Here is a 21,548-nt window from a genome sequence, read left to right on the forward strand (position 1 = left end):
CAATGCTACAATGAAAACTGGTATTGTATATAAACTGAAATATTTATATTTTTTGCCTAGCGCTTAAAATGGTACAGTGAACCTTTTCGGTGTTATCCCTCCATACAAGATAGATACAAGATAAAGAACCTATATTTAAAGTCGGGTATGTGTTAACAGGAACATTAGCTCAATGAGCTATTTTCCGACATGAATAACAAACATACATAACATATCAAATAACAATGAGCTTGTGACCTGGAAATAAAAGTATATATGTTAAAATCAACACATATTGGAGCATGCATACAAATACAAATAGAGGACAAAGGGATTAGAGCATCGAGAACATTGATAACACCAATAAGTTTTCCTGGCTGTACGGCCAGTCCACATGCGCACGGTTCCACTAGTTGATATACCACTGTAAAATGGTTAGTTGTTTCAACAGTATAGCTTAAAGGGTAATCATAAACATTGAAGTAGCAAAATTGTAAGTAGTCCAAATAATTGTACGTTGACGGATTTTTTTATATTTTTGATATGGCAAATCCTTCGCGTACAAATTGTTTAGTATCAAAAGTGGGTACGGTAGTTGTTCCGATCAGGATTCCGGGTTAAAGCATATAGCGTCTATAGAATATCATAAAAACAAGAAATATTACCAGATAATGTTATTTTATATTGGTTCCGTACACAAAAAAAAATATATCCAACTTATAATTATGAGTTTGACAGCTTTTCTTCCTTTCATTCTGTCAAAACATAACGATATATACATGACGGGCACCTGCATGGCTTCAGGGCACAGTTTTAACTTGCTCGGAACATTTCGACGTTAGGGATTGGAAGAATCCCGTATAACACGTCTATTATTTTAGACTAAATTGTAAGTAGCAAAATATACAAGGGAATAACGGCTTTGTGCATCGATATGTAGTTTGTAAAAAAACACACTTATAATTAATCTAGCATGATAGGTAAAATACTTTGCAAGTTTTGCTTAGAGGAGGTATATGTATCATGTTACTTTGATATTACACCTATCGCTGTAAAAGAATGTTAATTGAAAAAGTAAAGTCGTAACACCTAAACAAAATACTTGCCGAAAGAAGAACACAAGTAGTTGTATGTGTTCGACAGATTTCATATAAATTTGAACAATCATAATTAGATATTAGCCCAAGTAATTTAATTTTATAAGTTGTTACTTTCGTCAAAGAAAGTCCGCTGAAATCTTTTCTGGTATTTGAATCCCATATCTTGTCCATGCATTCAGTTGTGGAATATTTAATAGACAAGATCACGGAGGACTATTATCATGTAGTTTTTTCGAACTGTTTATTTTTCCAATGCACGAGTTGTAGGCTAAAGAGACTATAACTATCAATCGTTGGTATTCCACATTCCAAGGCTTCCATTAAGTGTTTGAAACTGTAAGTATAAACTTCCTTGCGTTTCATTTTGTTTCTCAAACACTATTTCTTGTCTATTTTTCGTATATATTATTACGACATCAAATCCTTTGATTATGCTTAGAGTTATAATGTGCATCTTTAAAATGTTTTATTGAAACCAATAGTGTTTAAACCAACACTGAGAATTGTTCCACCTTTATTGAACTAAATGTATTATGTTGAAAATTAACTAATTTACATCTATAAATTGAAAACTTCACACTAAAGTATCTAAATTATTCATTTATCTTATTGAAAATCTTAAAATGTGACCGTTAAAGTAACTTTAACACCTCAAACTTCAATGTCTTTGTCATTGGAAATTTTCTTCCAAATTATGGAAGTTTTTGGCCTTCCAATGACTCAATTAAGGAAGAGTTACCTCACTTTTTGGGGAGTAGTGTACGTACTTAATTCAACATTAGCCCTGACATTCAATGGCAATGGGAGATAATCCATTGTACAAGTATATGGAAGTGACTTAAAGCTGCTCTCTCACAGATTAACCGTTTATACAACGTTTTTTTAATTTTAAATATCTGCAAACCAATTATATAAGATTGCTGACAAAAAATCAGCTCGTATACTTTCATATTTCCATTCGAAAATTAATGTTTTATGGCTTAAACCGTTACTAAAGGTTTAAGAAAAATGCATATAACATCATTTTTTGAACTTGATTAGAAAAATCTACGATCTAATTTTTGTCAGCAGTCTGATATAACTGGTTTCACTAGGATTTTTGCAAAAATTGGCTCGTCCCAAGACAAAAAAATAAAAAAAGTTGTCAAAACGTTCAATCTGTGAGAGTACAGCTTTAAAGGGACTTGTTCATATTTTGGCACCATTTATTTTCTCCGGAAAGCATCTGAAAACGATTATAGTATTACTATAATATTTTACTGTTTGGTACCGAAATCGCAGAAAAAAACACACTTAAGTGCATTTACACAAACGAGCGACCAGTCCCTTTAACAAAACTTTCAAACAATTGTTTTCAGAAGCGACTCATGCACATAGATGCTTGTATCTTTGACATTTTAATTTATACAGATAAATAAAGCACAATCATGGTAAACATTGAAAGTGCACAAATTTTATTTAAAAAAAATTATCGTCTCGCAATGTTTGCACTAAACCAGTCTAATCAAACTACACTTTCTATATCACTATACCATGATAATAAGTTACCATAATTAATATAAGATAGATAAAGAAAGGAACACGGTGGCCATTTATTAAGTGGGTATACAAACAAAAAGGAAGTACTTGTTCGAGTTTCTTGCGCTGAATGGCGAACGCTGCAGTGTTTGATCTGTGTGTGGTGGGGGCGGGGATGATCGGGTCCGCGGCCGCGCGTCACGCCTCTGAGCTGCCAGGGACGTCCGTCTGTCTCATCGGGCCGGAGGAGCCTCAGGTGGGTGTATGTTCATATGTAGCATATTTCTCATAAGTTTTAATTTAACAAAAGTTAATATGCATAATAAAAAAAGGAAATAAGGATATTTATATGAAACGAAATAAAATGTATATTGAATGTTGAATATTATCAAATATGGCAAGCGCGTGTTTTCGTATTGCTTAAGGATCGCCATAACAATGCCACGGGGATATTCGCTGCGCATTACGACGAAGGGCGAATTACTCGTGCCTGCGACCCCAACCCTGTGTGGGCCTCCATGGCCCAGGCGTCCATCAAACGCTACAAGGATATAGAGGAGAAATCAGGTGGAATTAGACGCCTGATGGTTGTACTTGTGTCTTGTTCTAAAGAGACTATAAATTACACTTTTACTACCCTAAATAACGGTATCTTCTATTTAAGGCATTAGTCATTCACAATGTATAGCAATTAACTACATTTTGATATGAAACTATTGACTACATTTGAACGCCGATTGAGTAGCAAGAATACTTTGTCTCAAAGGCTTACATATACAGGCTGACTATGAATTTTAAAATGCCGCCCCACCAACCGCTGATTAAATGCGTAATCACATGCAAATAAAATCCTTTTTTCGAATACCGAATCAAACAGCATGCCGGTGATCCTAACAGCTGCCCCTGGTTAACTTTAAATAGTTGCCTGTGGCCTCAGCTGGGTAAAATCAGTCTTGACGTTGTAAAATAAAAAAAACTTTAACTTTGTGTTTCTTATCACGTCATGGGACATACTACAACTTTCAATAATGAGTTAACGACGATATCTTTTCATATTATCAAAGCTAAAAATCTACTAGGGTTATATAATTGACACAGACAACTATTTAAAGTAAGCCAGGGGCAGCTCTTGGGATCTGCATCATACTTTCAGGTCTGTCAGTGTGCCAACTTACTTAAATGATACCAAGTATTATTACATTTTAGGAATTTCTTTCTACAATGAGGTCGGGACATTGATGGCAGCTCGATCTAACGGCGAATATATGTCGAAGGTACAAACTGTCTTAAAAGAACAGAGAATCCCAGTTGTGAACCTAGATGGCCGCGAATTGGCGGCTAAATTCCCGTACCTTAGACTGTCGGCGAATGACGCGGGGGTGTATGAGGAGCGGAACGCGGGCTATATCAGCCCGAGGCGGCTGGTCAGCGCCCAGCAGGCGGCTGCCAAGAAACAGGGCTGCCGCATCATCCATGATGTTGTCGAAAAAGTCAGCAGAGTTGTAAAGGTATTTGAAAATCATCGGTAGACTGATTACTACTCTGCAATGTCACACTGGTGATTTTTTTAGATATTAAGTAACTTGGTAATTTATTCCAAGTTCATGTCAACACATAATAGCATACATCTAAGCTGGTTGGCCGTGAAATCGCATTCTAGAACATTAATTCTTAATGACATAGACTTACTTTAGCTACACTTAGTCAAGTATTTTGATACCGGTATTTGAATGCTGAAGTATATATACGTCTTATATATGACAATAACAAACAACATTTCTATAGAACGGGGAGTATGTAATGCGGGTTGAGACCAATGGTGGGACTGTGGTTGAGAGCCGGAAGGTGCTGTTAGCCGCAGGGGCGTACACGGACTTCCGTCAACTACTTCCGGGCTTCCGCCTCAACCAGCTGCTTTGTCCGCTTACAGTAGCACTGGCCGAAATCAGCGAGCAAGACGCGGCAATACTTAGGTACATGTGTGTATTTGGACAGTTGTATTCCTAAACCATGAAATCAACCCGGCCGAATTTTGTTTTCGGTCCTGAATTATCCTGGATCCCGGGGAATTCAACAAATCTCCCAGCTCTATGGTTGGGATTTATACTACACAATATGCGAAAAAATAGATCCTATTTGTGCGTTCGCCGTAAAAGAAACGCAAAACATTATAGATGTTTAACGCAGTTTGCCTTCGTCATTGTTAACAGGCTGACGTATTTCGTGTTGAGTTGTTAAATCATTTTCTTTTCTAAACTCTTTGTTTCATAGTCATTACTAGACTAATAAATTCGGTGTCCTTTATTCCTGTACATAATAAAGGTCGATGCCGTCGGTCATCTACAAAGGTGACGGCCACCCCGAGCTGCACCCTGACTTTCCACGACTCCCCGACGGCCAGGTTTCCTACTACATGTTGCCGCCGATACAGTATCCAGACGGTTCGTATGTTATGTATAAATAACATCAATAGTTAATTGGTTTAGTTTTGTACTTTTATGTCGTATAACTTCTGTCGGTTCTATTATGACAAGAACTGATAATGCACCATTCAATTGTAAAAACCACCACGCCCACCCCCACCCCCCAGTGCCGGGTGAATGCGGTTGTTTTGTCTTCGCGCCAAAAATAGCGAGGAATAGGCCTTACCTAGGGTCCCTGGGTGCGGGGGTATTGGCGAGGATTTTACCAGCAGTTCGTCCCCGGGGATTTCACCCGGGCTTGGCTTGACCGTAGTCAAAGTCCCAACTTGCCTCGGACCAGGGGGAGTGGGCGTGGTAACAATTGACTGGTGCATAACATACACTACTGTTTGCAAATGTATGGAAACGAATGATAAACATACTTGTTGTACAAAGCACGAGCGCATTGCCATTTTGCACCGAAGAGATGGTCAATGTGTACGACCCCAACAGCACCTCTGAACAGAAAGTTTCTACCGCTTCGTTTTCGTGAGAGTAATTAATACAATACATGCTTTCATTGGCCGGTTGAAGTGAAACCAAAGCAGAATGTAAATGTATAAGTGATTCTGTGTAGTTTAAGCTGGACATTGTATGGCCCTGTGCGGCCGTCACTTTGGTACCATTCAATGCTTCAGAAACTTGAAATGCTGCGTGCATATGCAAACAGTGCTGATTAACCTATATATGGGACGAGAGCTACACTATTGCAGTTTTGCCATTTACTAGTAGTATAAAAGTAAGAGGAGCAAAAAGTTACCCTATTGGTTTTGCATAAGTAAGAGGAGCAAAAAGTTACCCTATTGGTTTTGCATAAGTAAGAGGAGCAAAAAGTTACCCTATTGGTTTTGCATAAGTAAGAGGAGCAAAAAGTTACCCTATTGGTTTTGCATTAGTAAGAGGAGCAAAGTTACCCTATTGGAATTGTATTAGTAAGAGGAGCAAAGTTACCCTAGGGTAACTTTTTGCTCCAAAGTCTATAAGAGGAGCAATGTTACGTTTTTTCAAAGAACACATTGTGTATGGGAAACAACTCGTACTCACCAGGATAAGCCTAAGTACAAAAGTTGCCCCCCTCCCGATTTTCATATATGAATTAAGTATGGTTAGGATACCTCGGAACATGACACAGTTTTAAAAGTTTATTTCACCTGCTGTGAAAAAAACGTTCCCACGGTGTAAATAATGATTTTATTATGAAATAAAATTATGAAAAAGTGACACTGGCATTTAAAATATTTGGTACTCTTTTCATACAAATAAGATTTATAGGTTAATTACATCGCTGTTTATGAAAAAAGACGTTATTATATCGTGAAATGAGTTGTATAATGTTGTATTTAAACATTACATTACCATAAATTTGTTTATCTTCAATACAGACGAAAATTGATTTATTTAAAACCTCGTTTTTGAATGTCACTGTGGTAACCCATTTTTTAATTAAAAATAATTTATTTTGGGTTATGATATGTTTTGCATTTATGAGGTAGAATTCTGTTTCACAATCACTTGTGTAAAAATCTTCCAACTAAAACATGTCACAAGACTATCAAGTGTTAATTTCGCAATTATTAAAAACTCAAGCGGAAGAAACCATGTTACTTCAAAAGGTATGGTATTGTTTCACTATTATACGGGAGATTTAAAATATGCTTTTATTTAACATGAACAGTCTTTAAAAACTTTAATTTTACTTTCTATGTTATATGAATTCCATTTTCAGTTACAACCTTGTTTTAGAGTACATCCATACTTTAAATGCTTGTAGATTGAACCAGTGCCTATTTCTTTATTGTAACTTTTTTTCAGACTACCGCCTTGGAGAAGGGTTAAATGTGTGTTAAACATCAGTCACAATGACACAGTTTTAAAAGTCTATCCCACCTACTGTGAAAAAGAACGTTCTCACGTTTTTAATAATGACTTTTATTATGAAATGAAATTATAAAATAGTGACACTGACATTCAAATAATTGGATGGTGGTGTCGATAAGACGTCCTATTCTAACAAATAAGATATATAGGTTAATAACATCACAGTTTGTGAAAAAAGCGTTATTATATCATCAAATAAAATTGTATAACGTAGTATAATTTAAACATTACATTACCATAAGTTTGTTTATCTTCAATAGAGACGAAATTGATTTATTTTAACAACCCACATTTTTTGAAAAGTCACTGTTGCAATAATTTTTTTAATTAAAAAATAATTTTGTTATGGTTATGGTATGTTTTGCATTTATGAGTTAGCATTCTGTTTAACAATCACTTCTTTAAAAAAACTCGAGTGGAGAAAGATGTCGCGCAACACGGAGTTCAATGTTGTGATTTCACAGTTATTGAGAACGCAAGTGGATAATTCCATTTTAATTCAAAAGGTATGTTATTGTTTCACTATAATACAAGAGAGTTGAAATATGCTGTTGAAACATTATATGAACAGCCTTTAAAAAGCTTATTATATTTTACTTTCTATGTTACATGAAGTCCATCTTGATGTACAACCTTGTTTTAGAGTACACCCATATATTAAATGCTAGTTTATTGAACTAGTGTCTATTTATTTCATTCATTATTAAGTTGTTAGCTTTTATTGTAACTTTTTCAGAACGTCGTTTTGGAGAATAATCTCCAAGCACTAAAATCCGACATAGCTGTTTTAAAACAGCAACTGAGTAGTGCTCAGCAACAACTGAATGTCGCTGAGCAAGTAAATAGTTTTCACTGTTATTTAACGGACTTTGTGATTATAATTTGGTTTACTGAATTATTAAACAATTTCAAAGTCATTTCCATTTCGTTGTAAGAGTGACATTGGATACATATTATGCCATAATCCAGTTAAATACATGCATACATTGACTTATTTTCTTAATTTTAATTAAGTAACAACTTGTTTGACATACCAACCACTTTTTAAATTTTTTTTTTTTACTTTAGCGTGACGATGAGATATTTGGGAGACACCCGCTTCTACCATTAACACTCTATCTGTGTGTCGTTTTTATTTCAGTTACAATGAGTCAGTTCACAAATGACAGACGTTCACAAAGAACTAAAAGTAATAAAAGAGAGGTGTTTTTTTGTTAATTTTTATTAAGTAAGGATTACACTAATTAGAAAATAGAACATTTTTTTAAAAAATGCAACAACTTATCAAAACTAATTAACAGTGAACAAACATTAACATGATACTAAACTTTCAACTTAAAAATACCCTTTTATACCAAATAATACTGTTATTGGTAGTAAATTGACACAATGATTGTAGAATAAATTTAATAGTAAAGAATGTAAAATGAATATGACAATGCTATGAGGAAAATACATGTTGACATGCAAAAAAACTATATGGACATAGTATATGAGCTAACATTATATGGCATGCAAAAATATATGAGGTAGTATACGAGGTTATTATATTAAGAAGAATACATGAAGCAAAATATAGAAGTGGAACATATGAGGTAACATATGACATGAAAAATATATGAGGTAGTATATGAGGTTATTATATGAAGCAGAATACATGAAGCAGAATATATGAGTGAACAAAAAAATATCCACCAAAGATGAAATAAATGAAAATTTGATTTTATTGCAGTTTGAAGAAGAACAACAAAGTATGCAGACTGTCTCCAGTATGTACAAAAAAAAATAATATATTTTCCATTATTATAATGCATGTTCCAAGTTTTATTCAAACTATCTTAAACTGTTCTTTTGAGTTTTGGTTTTTCAATACTTTGTTTAAAAACAATAACAATATTTTTTAAATTTAAACTTGAATTTTCATTTTTGTAGCACATTAATTGTCTACATGTATAACAATAGAAATAACATACATCACAATATGATAATAAAAAATGCTGTCATTTTAAACATTATGCATATGAGAAAAAAGTATATTATTAAGGTGCACATTTACACATGCTTGTGGGTTTTTTGCAGATGTCGAGGCTTGAGCCAACAGTAGTCCTCCAAAGGCTGGATGACTTTACTTCCACCCTATCAATATGTACCTCAAATACAACAGGAGACAGGAGGGATTGACGAGGACACAGGAGGCTGGGAGGAGTGCTGAGGAGGCTTAAATGAGTGTCTAGTAGTGTTTTCCCAGCATTTGAGAAACGTGAGGGTTGCTATGTGCGCATGCCTTTAACAAATATACTTGTGTCGAATCAAAGTCAGTGTCCGGCGACATACCGTTGACATATCTGCATTTATAATGGAACGAAACGAGAATGAAATTCGTCTGTATTCGTGCGTCAAATGAAGGTACTTTTTTTTTCCTGGAGAAATCTGTTGCACCATTTACGAGTATGGCATACCTGCGCGTATTATTCCTACACATGTATATGCTGCGAGCAAACGTTTCAGGATCGGAAAACATTTTTGCTGCATTTGAAGAAAAAACTTGGTACAAACCCGCGCGGTTAATGATGCTACTATAAAATCAAGTGTCATGAAGTTTTCCACCTCAGTGAATGTTTGGATGACAAGTAGTCAAGTCGTACATTAGTGGGAAAAAATGGATCTATTGGATACACGAAAATATAAGATGAGGAGAAAAAGTAGTGCCTCCCGAAACAGACATGAGCCTCTCTCCAAAATGTATATACGGATGGTTCTCCCGGCTGAACAGATGACAGCTTTCGCCAAAAGCATGCTTGACCGTCAGTCGAAACCTAAAGGGACTTGGATTGACTTGGAATTACAAAGAATGAAAGAAGCCAGCAAAAAACGAAAAGGCAAAGTGCTCAGTGCGGGTGTTATCGGTAATAAGGGCAACAAGAAACCTAGAAAGGTGGCACCATCTGGACAGAAAACGCCGAGACAAACTTCAGAAAAGTCCGAAAACATCGTTACCATCGGGCAGGTATAAAGCTGAAGGTTTCACTCACTCCTCCTCATTAGCGCTTAAGGATTTTGTTGCGATGCACCAGTGTGATATTTGTTTGAAAAGTTTCGGAAGACGCGATAATATGTTGCGACATAAAAGGTCTGCGCATTCAAACGAAGATTCGGATGAAGACGCTATGTCTGACGTTACTGACCAAGAGGATATTTTTGGATCTGTTGATGAAAACGAGTCTGATAACAGCGACGACGACATGTCTGTAACCTCGGAGAACTCTTCGGGTATTGATCCTTGGCAAGAGGTTGTCGATGAGGCTTTTCAAGAGTGTCAATCGCAGTATGAGGACGAAGTGCGTGAACTTATGCAGGATAATACCGACCTTAGTGAAAGCGAAGCCAAGAAGGATGTCTTTGAGGATATGCGAGGTACTTACAGAAAGGCCCTGATGAATAGTTTTGGGGCAAAGCTGATGTGGTTTGACTCTATCAAGCGAGATACCATCTATAAGACCATAAAGAAAACAGTTAATCAACTTAAAGAAACAGAGGACTACGACGAACAGGAAGCTGTAAAGTACGCCATCCTTAAGCGGAGATTTCTGTTCGATAAGTTATTGGACAGTTACGACGTTCCTCAGTTGGATGCAGAGCAAGAGGAAGAAACAAAACAGTGAAAATCATTCAAAGATACTTTAATTCGTTCGGACTAGAGTGCTTTGGGAAATTATTTGTTTTCAATCCTCACACAATGCAGAATACAGACGCCATTTAATTCCATAACATAACTGTATCTGATAGTTTTGCAACGCGTACTTGTTTTTAAGTAAAATAAATGTCTTTAATGATGTAAAATAAAATGTCTAATAATACGAAACGGAGTTGTTCTTGTGTGTTTTAGTTGTAGTTTTATTTATGTTTTAAGCGTTTTCCATATATAAACAAGACAAATGTTGATGCTGGGTATCAAAGACGCCGCCAGATCAGTTAAAAATAATAATGAATGCATTAAAATATTATGTTAATATTGTATTCAGTCATACCTCTTAGTTTGTAAAAAGGTGTGCTAAAAATTAAACATCTCAACTGTCCAAATAATAAACTCATTTCATTGTACTGAGCATTAGGTTTAAAGCTACAATTACTACAAAATTAAATCAAGTAAGTTTTATATCTGGTTACAATTCATACATACTACATAAGTAATATTCTCGATGACATTTTATTACCCAGCTTGTATGTCTACAGGTTATGTTCTATTTTTATATCTCTATGTTATATGCGTTTACTAACACATTAATTGTGTATGTCATCTGCAAGAGTGCAAATCCTTCTTCGCCTTTGATATCTGCAACACTATATCTATAATATGCGTTTAAATCTGCGCCCGGAACCAGACTGCTGTAAATGTGCCTTTTCGACTAGTGCTTCGAGTTCTTTTTTCAATCCTAGTTTAACTATTGTTATCAATTTTAAAATAAAGCGAACTTTGCTGATTATATCCTTGTACAACATTGCTTGCCATTTCTATATCTTTATAAGTCCGCCGTCTTTATTAATTACTTTCCAACGGGAAACGAGGCTCTCCCCGAACACTTAAACAAGATCCTGACTCTTTCCTCCGTCACTCAGAGGGCCTCCTGACCCCTCCACAAACTTCCTTAGTCATTCCGAGGGCCTCCCCATACCCTCCTCATACCTCCGGAGTCACTCCGAGGGCCTCAAAATACCCTCCTCAAACCTCCGGAGTCACTCGATGACCGTCTTACCCTTCCGTGAGCCTCGTTTCCCGTTGGAAAGTAATTAATAAAGACGGCGGACTTATAAAGATATAGAAGGGTTTAACAGAGCGCATCTTTTCTGTATAGCCACACCTGACTATAATACGCTATATTGAACTATATAAAACGTGAAGCGTGTAACAGACTTGATGTTTCGTATTGTCACACGTATGCATTCCACGAAACATGTATTGAAGAACCCTAGATCTACCTTTAAGCAATATATATTTATATCAATATGTCTGTTAGGATGACCTCGTTAGAGCAGCACAACATATTTGACTTAAATTGCATACATTCGATTTTCTTAATTATTCATTGGATTCAATTTACATGTAATTAGTCAACGTAGTTCCGGGCCGAAGAAAATTTCACATGGGAACATGTAGGATCATGTTAACTGTAAGCGAGACCTGATTGGTTGACCTCTTTTTTAGACTTCTCCATTCTATACATTTAGCTACCCCACCCCCCCCCCATTTCCCCATGTAGGGTTATGTGATCTGTAAGAGAGACCTGATTGGTTTACCCTTTTCTTTAGACGTGTCCATTCTATAGCTTTAGGAAAATCAGAAAACCAAACAGAAGGTAAATTGATATTTTTTTTATCTTCAAGTAAGAGCTAAGATAATATGCACTATCAGTATTATAAGAACAGGTATAAAATACAACAAAAAATATGAGCGTTGAGTTTATCAAATATCATGGATGTGTTCGATTGAAACAATCCGACGGAGATCGCGTGATTGCTAGCAGAGTTTTAATTCACGATGGTCGGAAGTATTATAGACATTTCTCGCTATTGGTTCCCTATATTTTTCACCAAGAAATGGCAAGCAATGTTGTACAAGGATATAATCAGCAAAGTTCGCTTTATTTTAAAATTGATAACAATAGTTAAACTAGGATTGAAAAAAGAACTCGAAGCACTAGTCGAAAAGGCACATTTACAGCAGTCTGGTTACGGGCGCAGATTTAAACGCATATTATAGATATAGTGTTGCAGATATCAAAGGCGAAGAAGGATTTGCACTCTTGCAGATGACATACACAATTAATGTGTTAGTAAACGCATATAACATAGAGATATAAAAATAGAACATAACCTGTAGACATACAAGCTGGGTAATAAAATGTCATCGAGAATATTACTTATGTAGTATGTATGAATTGTAACCAGATATAAAACTTACTTGATTTAATTTTGTAGTAATTGTAGCTTTAAACCTAATGCTCAGTACAATGAAATGAGTTTATTATTTGGACAGTTGAGATGTTTAATTTTTAGCACACCTTTTTACAAACTAAGAGGTATGACTGAATACAATATTAACATAATATTTTAATGCATTCATTATTATTTTTAACTGATCTGGCGGCGTCTTTGATACCCAGCATCAACATTTGTCTTGTTTATATATGGAAAACGCTTAAAACATAAATAAAACTACAACTAAAACACACAAGAACAACTCCGTTTCGTATTATTAGACATTTTATTTTACATCATTAAAGACATTTATTTTACTTAAAAACAAGTACGCGTTGCAAAACTATCAGATACAGTTATGTTATGGAATTAAATGGCGTCTGTATTCTGCATTGTGTGAGGATTGAAAACAAATAATTTCCCAAAGCACTCTAGTCCGAACGAATTAGAGTATCTTTGAATGATTTTCACTGTTTTGTTTCTTCCTCTTGCTCTGCATCCAACTGAGGAACGTCGTAACTGTCCAATAACTTATCGAACAGAAATCTCCGCTTAAGGATGGCGTACTTTACAGCTTCCTGTTCGTCGTAGTCCTCTGTTTCTTTAAGTTGATTAACTGTTTTCTTTATGGTCTTATAGATGGTATCTCGCTTGATAGAGTCAAACCACATCAGCTTTGCCCCAAAACTATTCATCAGGGCCTTTCTGTAAGTACCTCGCATATCCTCAAAGACATCCTTCTTGGCTTCGCTTTCACTAAGGTCGGTATTATCCTGCATAAGTTCACGCACTTCGTCCTCATACTGCGATTGACACTCTTGAAAAGCCTCATCGACAACCTCTTGCCAAGGATCAATACCCGAAGAGTTCTCCGAGGTTACAGACATGTCGTCGTCGCTGTTATCAGACTCGTTTTCATCAACAGATCCAAAAATATCCTCTTGGTCAGTAACGTCAGACATAGCGTCTTCATCCGAATCTTCGTTTGAATGCGCAGACCTTTTATGTCGCAACATATTATCGCGTCTTCCGAAACTTTTCAAACAAATATCACACTGGTGCATCGCAACAAAATCCTTAAGCGCTAATGAGGAGGAGTGAGTGAAACCTTCAGCTTTATACCTGCCCGATGGTAACGATGTTTTCGGACTTTTCTGAAGTTTGTCTCGGCGTTTTCTGTCCAGATGGTGCCACCTTTCTAGGTTTCTTGTTGCCCTTATTACCGATAACACCCGCACTGAGCACTTTGCCTTTTCGTTTTTTGCTGGCTTCTTTCATTCTTTGTAATTCCAAGTCAATCCAAGTCCCTTTAGGTTTCGACTGACGGTCAAGCATGCTTTTGGCGATAGCTGTCATCTGTTCAGCCGGGAGAACCATCCGTATATACATTTTGGAGAGAGGCTCATGTCTGTTTCGAGAGGCACTACTTTTTCTCCTCATCTTATATTTTCGTGTATCCAATAGATCCATTTTTTCCCACTAATGTACGACTTGACTACTTGTCATCCAAACATTCACTGAGGTTGAAAACTTCATGACACTTGATTTTATAGTAGCATCATTAACCGCGCGGGTTTGTACCAAGTTTTTTCTTCAAATGCAGCAAAAATGTTTTCCGATCCTGAAACGTTTGCTCGCAGCATATACATGTGTAGGAATAATACGCGCAGGTATGCCATACTCGTAAATGGTGCAACAGATTTCTCCAGGAAAAAAAAAGTACCTTCATTTGACGCACGAATACAGACGAATTTCATTCTCGTTTCGTTCCATTATAAATGCAGATATGTCAACGGTATGTCGCCGGACACTGACTTTGATTCGACACAAGTATATTTGTTAAAGGCATGCGCACATAGCAACCCTCACGTTTCTCAAATGCTGGGAAAACACTACTAGACACTCATTTAAGCCTCCTCAGCACTCCTCCCAGCCTCCTGTGTCCTCGTCAATCCCTCCTGTCTCCTGTTGTATTTGAGGTACATATTGATAGGGTGGAAGTAAAGTCATCCAGCCTTTGGAGGACTACTGTTGGCTCAAGCCTCGACATCTGCAAAAAACCCACAAGCATGTGTAAATGTGCACCTTAATAATATACTTTTTTCTCATATGCATAATGTTTAAAATGACAGCATTTTTTATTATCATATTGTGATGTATGTTATTTCTATTGTTATACATGTAGACAATTAATGTGCTACAAAAATGAAAATTCAAGTTTAAATTTAAAAAATATTGTTATTGTTTTTAAACAAAGTATTGAAAAACCAAAACTCAAAAGAACAGTTTAAGATAGTTTGAATAAAACTTGGAACATGCATTATAATAATGGAAAATATATTATTTTTTTTTGTACATACTGGAGACAGTCTGCATACTTTGTTGTTCTTCTTCAAACTGCAATAAAATCAAATTTTCATTTATTTCATCTTTGGTGGATATTTTTTTGTTCACTCATATATTCTGCTTCATGTATTCTGCTTCATATAATAACCTCATATACTACCTCATATATTTTTCATGTCATATGTTACCTCATATGTTCCACTTCTATATTTTGCTTCATGTATTCTTCTTAATATAATAACCTCGTATACTACCTCATATATTTTTGCATGCCATATAATGTTAGCTCATATACTATGTCCATATAGTTTTTTTGCATGTCAACATGTATTTTCCTCATAGCATTGTCATATTCATTTTACATTCTTTACTATTAAATTTATTCTACAATCATTGTGTCAATTTACTACCAATAACAGTATTATTTGGTATAAAAGGGTATTTTTAAGTTGAAAGTTTAGTATCATGTTAATGTTTGTTCACTGTTAATTAGTTTTGATAAGTTGTTGCATTTTTTAAAAAAATGTTCTATTTTCTAATTAGTGTAATCCTTACTTAATAAAAATTAACAAAAAAACACCTCTCTTTTATTACTTTTAGTTCTTTGTGAACGTCTGTCATTTGTGAACTGACTCATTGTAACTGAAATAAAAACGACACACAGATAGAGTGTTAATGGTAGAAGCGGGTGTCTCCCAAATATCTCATCGTCACGCTAAAGTAAAAAAAAAAAATTTAAAAAGTGGTTGGTATGTCAAACAAGTTGTTACTTAATTAAAATTAAGAAAATAAGTCAATGTATGCATGTATTTAACTGGATTATGGCATAATATGTATCCAATGTCACTCTTACAACGAAATGGAAATGACTTTGAAATTGTTTAATAATTCAGTAAACCAAATTATAATCACAAAGTCCGTTAAATAACAGTGAAAACTATTTACTTGCTCAGCGACATTCAGTTGTTGCTGAGCACTACTCAGTTGCTGTTTTAAAACAGCTATGTCGGATTTTAGTGCTTGGAGATTATTCTCCAAAACGACGTTCTGAAAAAGTTACAATAAAAGCTAACAACTTAATAATGAATGAAATAAATAGACACTAGTTCAATAAACTAGCATTTAATATATGGGTGTACTCTAAAACAAGGTTGTACATCAAGATGGACTTCATGTAACATAGAAAGTAAAATATAATAAGCTTTTTAAAGGCTGTTCATATAATGTTTCAACAGCATATTTCAACTCTCTTGTATTATAGTGAAACAATAACATACCTTTTGAATTAAAATGGAATTATCCACTTGCGTTCTCAATAACTGTGAAATCACAACATTGAACTCCGTGTTGCGCGACATCTTTCTCCACTCGAGTTTTTTTAAAGAAGTGATTGTTAAACAGAATGCTAACTCATAAATGCAAAACATACCATAACCATAACAAAATTATTTTTTAATTAAAAAAATTATTGCAACAGTGACTTTTCAAAAAATGTGGGTTGTTAAAATAAATCAATTTCGTCTCTATTGAAGATAAACAAACTTATGGTAATGTAATGTTTAAATTATACTACGTTATACAATTTTATTTGATGATATAATAACGCTTTTTTCACAAACTGTGATGTTATTAACCTATATATCTTATTTGTTAGAATAGGACGTCTTATCGACACCACCATCCAATTATTTGAATGTCAGTGTCACTATTTTATAATTTCATTTCATAATAAAAGTCATTATTAAAAACGTGAGAACGTTCTTTTTCACAGTAGGTGGGATAGACTTTTAAAACTGTGTCATTGTGACTGATGTTTAACACACATTTAACCCTTCTCCAAGGCGGTAGTCTGAAAAAAAGTTACAATAAAGAAATAGGCACTGGTTCAATCTACAAGCATTTAAAGTATGGATGTACTCTAAAACAAGGTTGTAACTGAAAATGGAATTCATATAACATAGAAAGTAAAATTAAAGTTTTTAAAGACTGTTCATGTTAAATAAAAGCATATTTTAAATCTCCCGTATAATAGTGAAACAATACCATACCTTTTGAAGTAACATGGTTACTTCCGCTTGAGTTTTTAATAATTGCGAAATTAACACTTGATAGTCTTGTGACATGTTTTAGTTGGAAGATTTTTACACAAGTGATTGTGAAACAGAATTCTACCTCATAAATGCAAAACATATCATAACCCAAAATAAATTATTTTTAATTAAAAAATGGGTTACCACAGTGACATTCAAAAACGAGGTTTTAAATAAATCAATTTTCGTCTGTATTGAAGATAAACAAATTTATGGTAATGTAATGTTTAAATACAACATTATACAACTCATTTCACGATATAATAACGTCTTTTTTCATAAACAGCGATGTAATTAACCTATAAATCTTATTTGTATGAAAAGAGTACCAAATATTTTAAATGCCAGTGTCACTTTTTCATAATTTTATTTCATAATAAAATCATTATTTACACCGTGGGAACGTTTTTTTCACAGCAGGTGAAATAAACTTTTAAAACTGTGTCATGTTCCGAGGTATCCTAACCATACTTAATTCATATATGAAAATCGGGAGGGGGGCAACTTTTGTACTTAGGCTTATCCTGGTGAGTACGAGTTGTTTCCCATACACAATGTGTTCTTTGAAAAAACGTAACATTGCTCCTCTTATAGACTTTGGAGCAAAAAGTTACCCTAGGGTAACTTTGCTCCTCTTACTAATACAATTCCAATAGGGTAACTTTGCTCCTCTTACTAATGCAAAACCAATAGGGTAACTTTTTGCTCCTCTTACTTATGCAAAACCAATAGGGTAACTTTTTGCTCCTCTTACTTATGCAAAACCAATAGGGTAACTTTTTGCTCCTCTTACTTATGCAAAACCAATAGGGTAACTTTTTGCTCCTCTTACTTTTATACTACTTTTACTATTCAAACGTGTTCCTGCATCACCTTAGAAATAGTTGCGTAGGCGGTCAATATAATTAGCTTCGATTCCGTCTGAATGAGCCCGAGTTAAAACCAGTACACGAACAAGCGCTCATTTTGAGAGGCATAGAGAACGCTAATGCGCCAAGAAGGGCTCAACCCCACGAACTCAAGGCTTGGCTACAACATTACGACCATCCATTGGCAGATCAACTCAACTTTAAGCTAAATCGTCGAGCCCGGTTGGCTCGAACTCCCAGTAACCAGCGAAAACTCGAACCTCGGAAACTTCGAGCCAAGCGAGAATGCTAAACTTTATTAAAATGAAATCGATCCTTTACATCCAGTTCGAGCCAGTGAGGAAATCGACCCACGCGATTTCGGGCCGATTCATTGGACTGTATAATGTAAAAGAACGCCATAATGATTTAATTTAAAACATATATGTTTAACTGTGATGTAAAAGTAGCTATGTTTTCCGTGGGATAAAATATTCTTAAAGAACATTTAGATGTAAAGCAAGTATTGTTAACTGTACTTTCGATACTAGTAGTAGTTGCAAACCTACATGTTTCAGGTAAATATTACATCAAACTTGGCCACTTTCATGCTGCTGTGTTGGCCCGGCTTCATTCTGCCGGCGAGGTGAAGCGATGGTTCGAGACGGGAAACAAAGCTCTTGCGGACGCAACTGGGAAATTTATTAGATCACTTTTCAAAGGTATCCATTTTTAGGTTACGATAACTAGAATGGCCCACGGTCTGCTTTATTTGGATGACTTAATTATTTTCAGTGAAACCCAAAAATCAATGTATGTGTTAATTAATACGCAGTGCCGTAGCTACACTGAGGCACACTGAGGCAGCTGTCTCGGTGTTTTTTGGGGGGCATATAACAATTGCTATAGCTCTAATAATAACTCTTTTCGACTTACTTCATTTGCCTTAATGTATACAAACCATTGACAAAAGATACTCCAGAATGCAGGAAATCGCTTTTTGAAAAACAATGCGGGGGGGGGGGGGGAGCATGCCCCCGGACCCCCACAGACCCTTCTGTCTCGGTGTTTTTTAAGTCTGGCTACGGCACTGATATAACGCGAACGACACCGACACTGACATGGTTATGACAATACCTCGTATTTTCTCAGGCAATCTTAAGACATAAAGCCTTACATCTGCCTTTTGGTTCTCGAGATTGTGTCAAATTCAAAATATGATCACAGGGGATTGAGGTTACCACTCAAAGTCCATGTACTTAAGGACTAACAAAAAGTGTATGTTTTGGGTTAATTACCAGGTAAGGAATGTGTTTTTTATTTGTCTCATTTTTGGACTAGGGCACTTGTGGCCTAGGTCATAGCCATAAACGCGCTATCTGCATTCTCAAGCCGCATCTGGTTTTAAAATATACTTTATGTCAAGATCATTGTCTTGCAAAATGTACTCAGCCTATTTCTTTCAAATGTCACTCATATATTGCTGTTGTTATGGAGCTTTATTTGGTCAAAAAATAATGACAGCTTAATATGTTTAAGAATTGTCTTTATGGTGGAAAGACCGTTTTTATAATTTTTATTGTTATTTCTTAAATTTATATTGCATTTTTTTGTGTAATAAATACTAGGGTCGGCATCTTTTAGAAGGTAGGGTCGATTTATCTGAAACAAACCTGTTTTGGCAGGCCTGAACAGTACGAATCTTGTTTCGTACGTTTAAAAGTGAAATGCCCCGGTGGCCAATTCTCTTTTTTTGTTACAGGCGTGGAAGTGTTAGGATGGAAGCAGGACCAGTGTGTCGTGGTGGAGACTCCTAACGATTTGCCGTACATAGACACCGTTCACACCCAGCTCGGGGTGGCCACCGGGGGAAACGGGTACGCCGCCAAAAGCAGCGACGAAATCGGCAGAATCGCTGCGACCATGATGTTGCGAGGGTGGGATTCTGATATCCCGCGAGACACGTTCAGGCTTAGGACCAAATCCGCGCTATAACATCAATGGTTTACGAAACATGGATGTTATTGTTAGAAAAAATACACCAGCCTCTGTTCTGATCACGCTGACTAATCTTACCTAGGGGGTTAAATTAGGTGACACAGAAAACGTTTTTCGTCAGTGTTACGAGGACTTGTGTACTTATCATTATCCAAACAGATAACAAGACATCTATCTAGGGCAACCAATATAGTTAATTTAATTGTACTCTTATATGAAGGTATAAGCAAACATATCGATACAACTTTGGATACTTTAAAAGTATTTTTGAACATTATAAAATCATATATGTACATACCACATACTTATAATCATAAACTCAGAAGAAAAAGTTCAGTCAGTACATTTTATTCGTTCATGTATAGTCTTTTTTTAAGAATTCTAACGACGTAACGATTTTCATACAAACGATATCCAAAACCTAATGATTAAAAACATTGCCGAACCTACGATTAAATGCTTACTTAAAGGCCTAGTTTAAGGTGACCCCCCCCCCCCCAAAAAAAAAAAACCTGTGCAGTGTTTGAGGTTTTATTTTATAAATGGACCCTAAATGGCCCTGAGACAGTAAACGAATACACAGGAAAATTGGCCCCTACTGTGACACCAGTGCAATTAGCATGTGATGCACAGCAGGGGATTATCATGCCAAACATTCCTTAAACTAGGCCTTTAAGATCAAAACACAGAGGTTGTTTACTATACACGGTTTGGGGGCGGGGGGGGGGGGTACACTTATAGAAGAATTAAACTAGGCCTTTAACTTGATTGTGTGGTATTTCGGAAATGCACGTCTTGAACGTGCACGGTTAAAATTGATATGGCAAAATGTGTTTAAAACTGCGTTGTAAAGATATGGCATAGAGATATGATGAAATGGTACTCGCGTCAATTTGTATCTGACGTCTCCGTAATTTGATGGCATCAATGGTCAAATATTGTTTCATTAAATCTGTCATGCGAAAAAAAGATATCAGTACAAAAGATTCCCATATATCTGTCCCATTGGACGTGTTAAATTTCGAAAAGGGTCGTACTGTGATGAATATCAAACATGGGTATGAATATCATAGTAAGTTGATCATGAGCACTCATGAGATCATGATCGTTGAGATATTGACTTCGCCTGAAATTTGATTTACAAGAAAAAAATTCATAAAGGACAACAAACGATGGAAAAATGTCCACACTGGAACAGACGATGGATAATGGATCACATTAGAACAACAGACGATGGATAATGGATCACATTAGAACAACAGACGATGGATAATGGATCACATTAGAACAACAGACGATGGATAATGGGTCACTTTAGAACAACAGACGATGGATAATGGATCACATTAGAAC

General features: G+C 35.6%; 2 protein-coding genes across 2 annotated transcripts in view; one reads left to right on the forward strand and one right to left on the reverse strand.

Annotated features, from left to right (window-relative positions):
• The window catches only part of LOC128228627 (uncharacterized), a 60,779-nt gene extending 60,117 nt beyond the window's left edge, over nucleotides 1-662 (reverse strand). Inside the window, exon 1 of the transcript XR_008259955.1 lies at nucleotides 645-662. The gene's annotated coding sequence lies outside the window, so the exon portion shown is untranslated. The remainder of the gene's footprint in view (nucleotides 1-644) is intronic.
• A 1,999-nt stretch (nucleotides 663-2,661) lies between these two features.
• On the forward strand, nucleotides 2,662-20,513 carry LOC128228628 (N-methyl-L-tryptophan oxidase-like). The gene is made up of 7 exons (XM_052940044.1): nucleotides 2,662-2,853; nucleotides 3,023-3,164; nucleotides 3,804-4,105; nucleotides 4,383-4,570; nucleotides 4,920-5,038; nucleotides 18,776-18,919; nucleotides 19,960-20,513. Exons 1-7 carry the CDS (start codon nucleotides 2,728-2,730, stop codon nucleotides 20,190-20,192), a joined length of 1,254 nt encoding a protein of 417 aa, XP_052796004.1. The 5' UTR covers nucleotides 2,662-2,727; the 3' UTR covers nucleotides 20,193-20,513.
• Nucleotides 20,514-21,548: the final 1,035 nt, after the last annotated feature.

Source organism: Mya arenaria, chromosome 3 (genome assembly GCF_026914265.1).
Source record: "Mya arenaria isolate MELC-2E11 chromosome 3, ASM2691426v1".
Taxonomy (NCBI): domain Eukaryota; kingdom Metazoa; phylum Mollusca; class Bivalvia; order Myida; family Myidae; genus Mya; species Mya arenaria.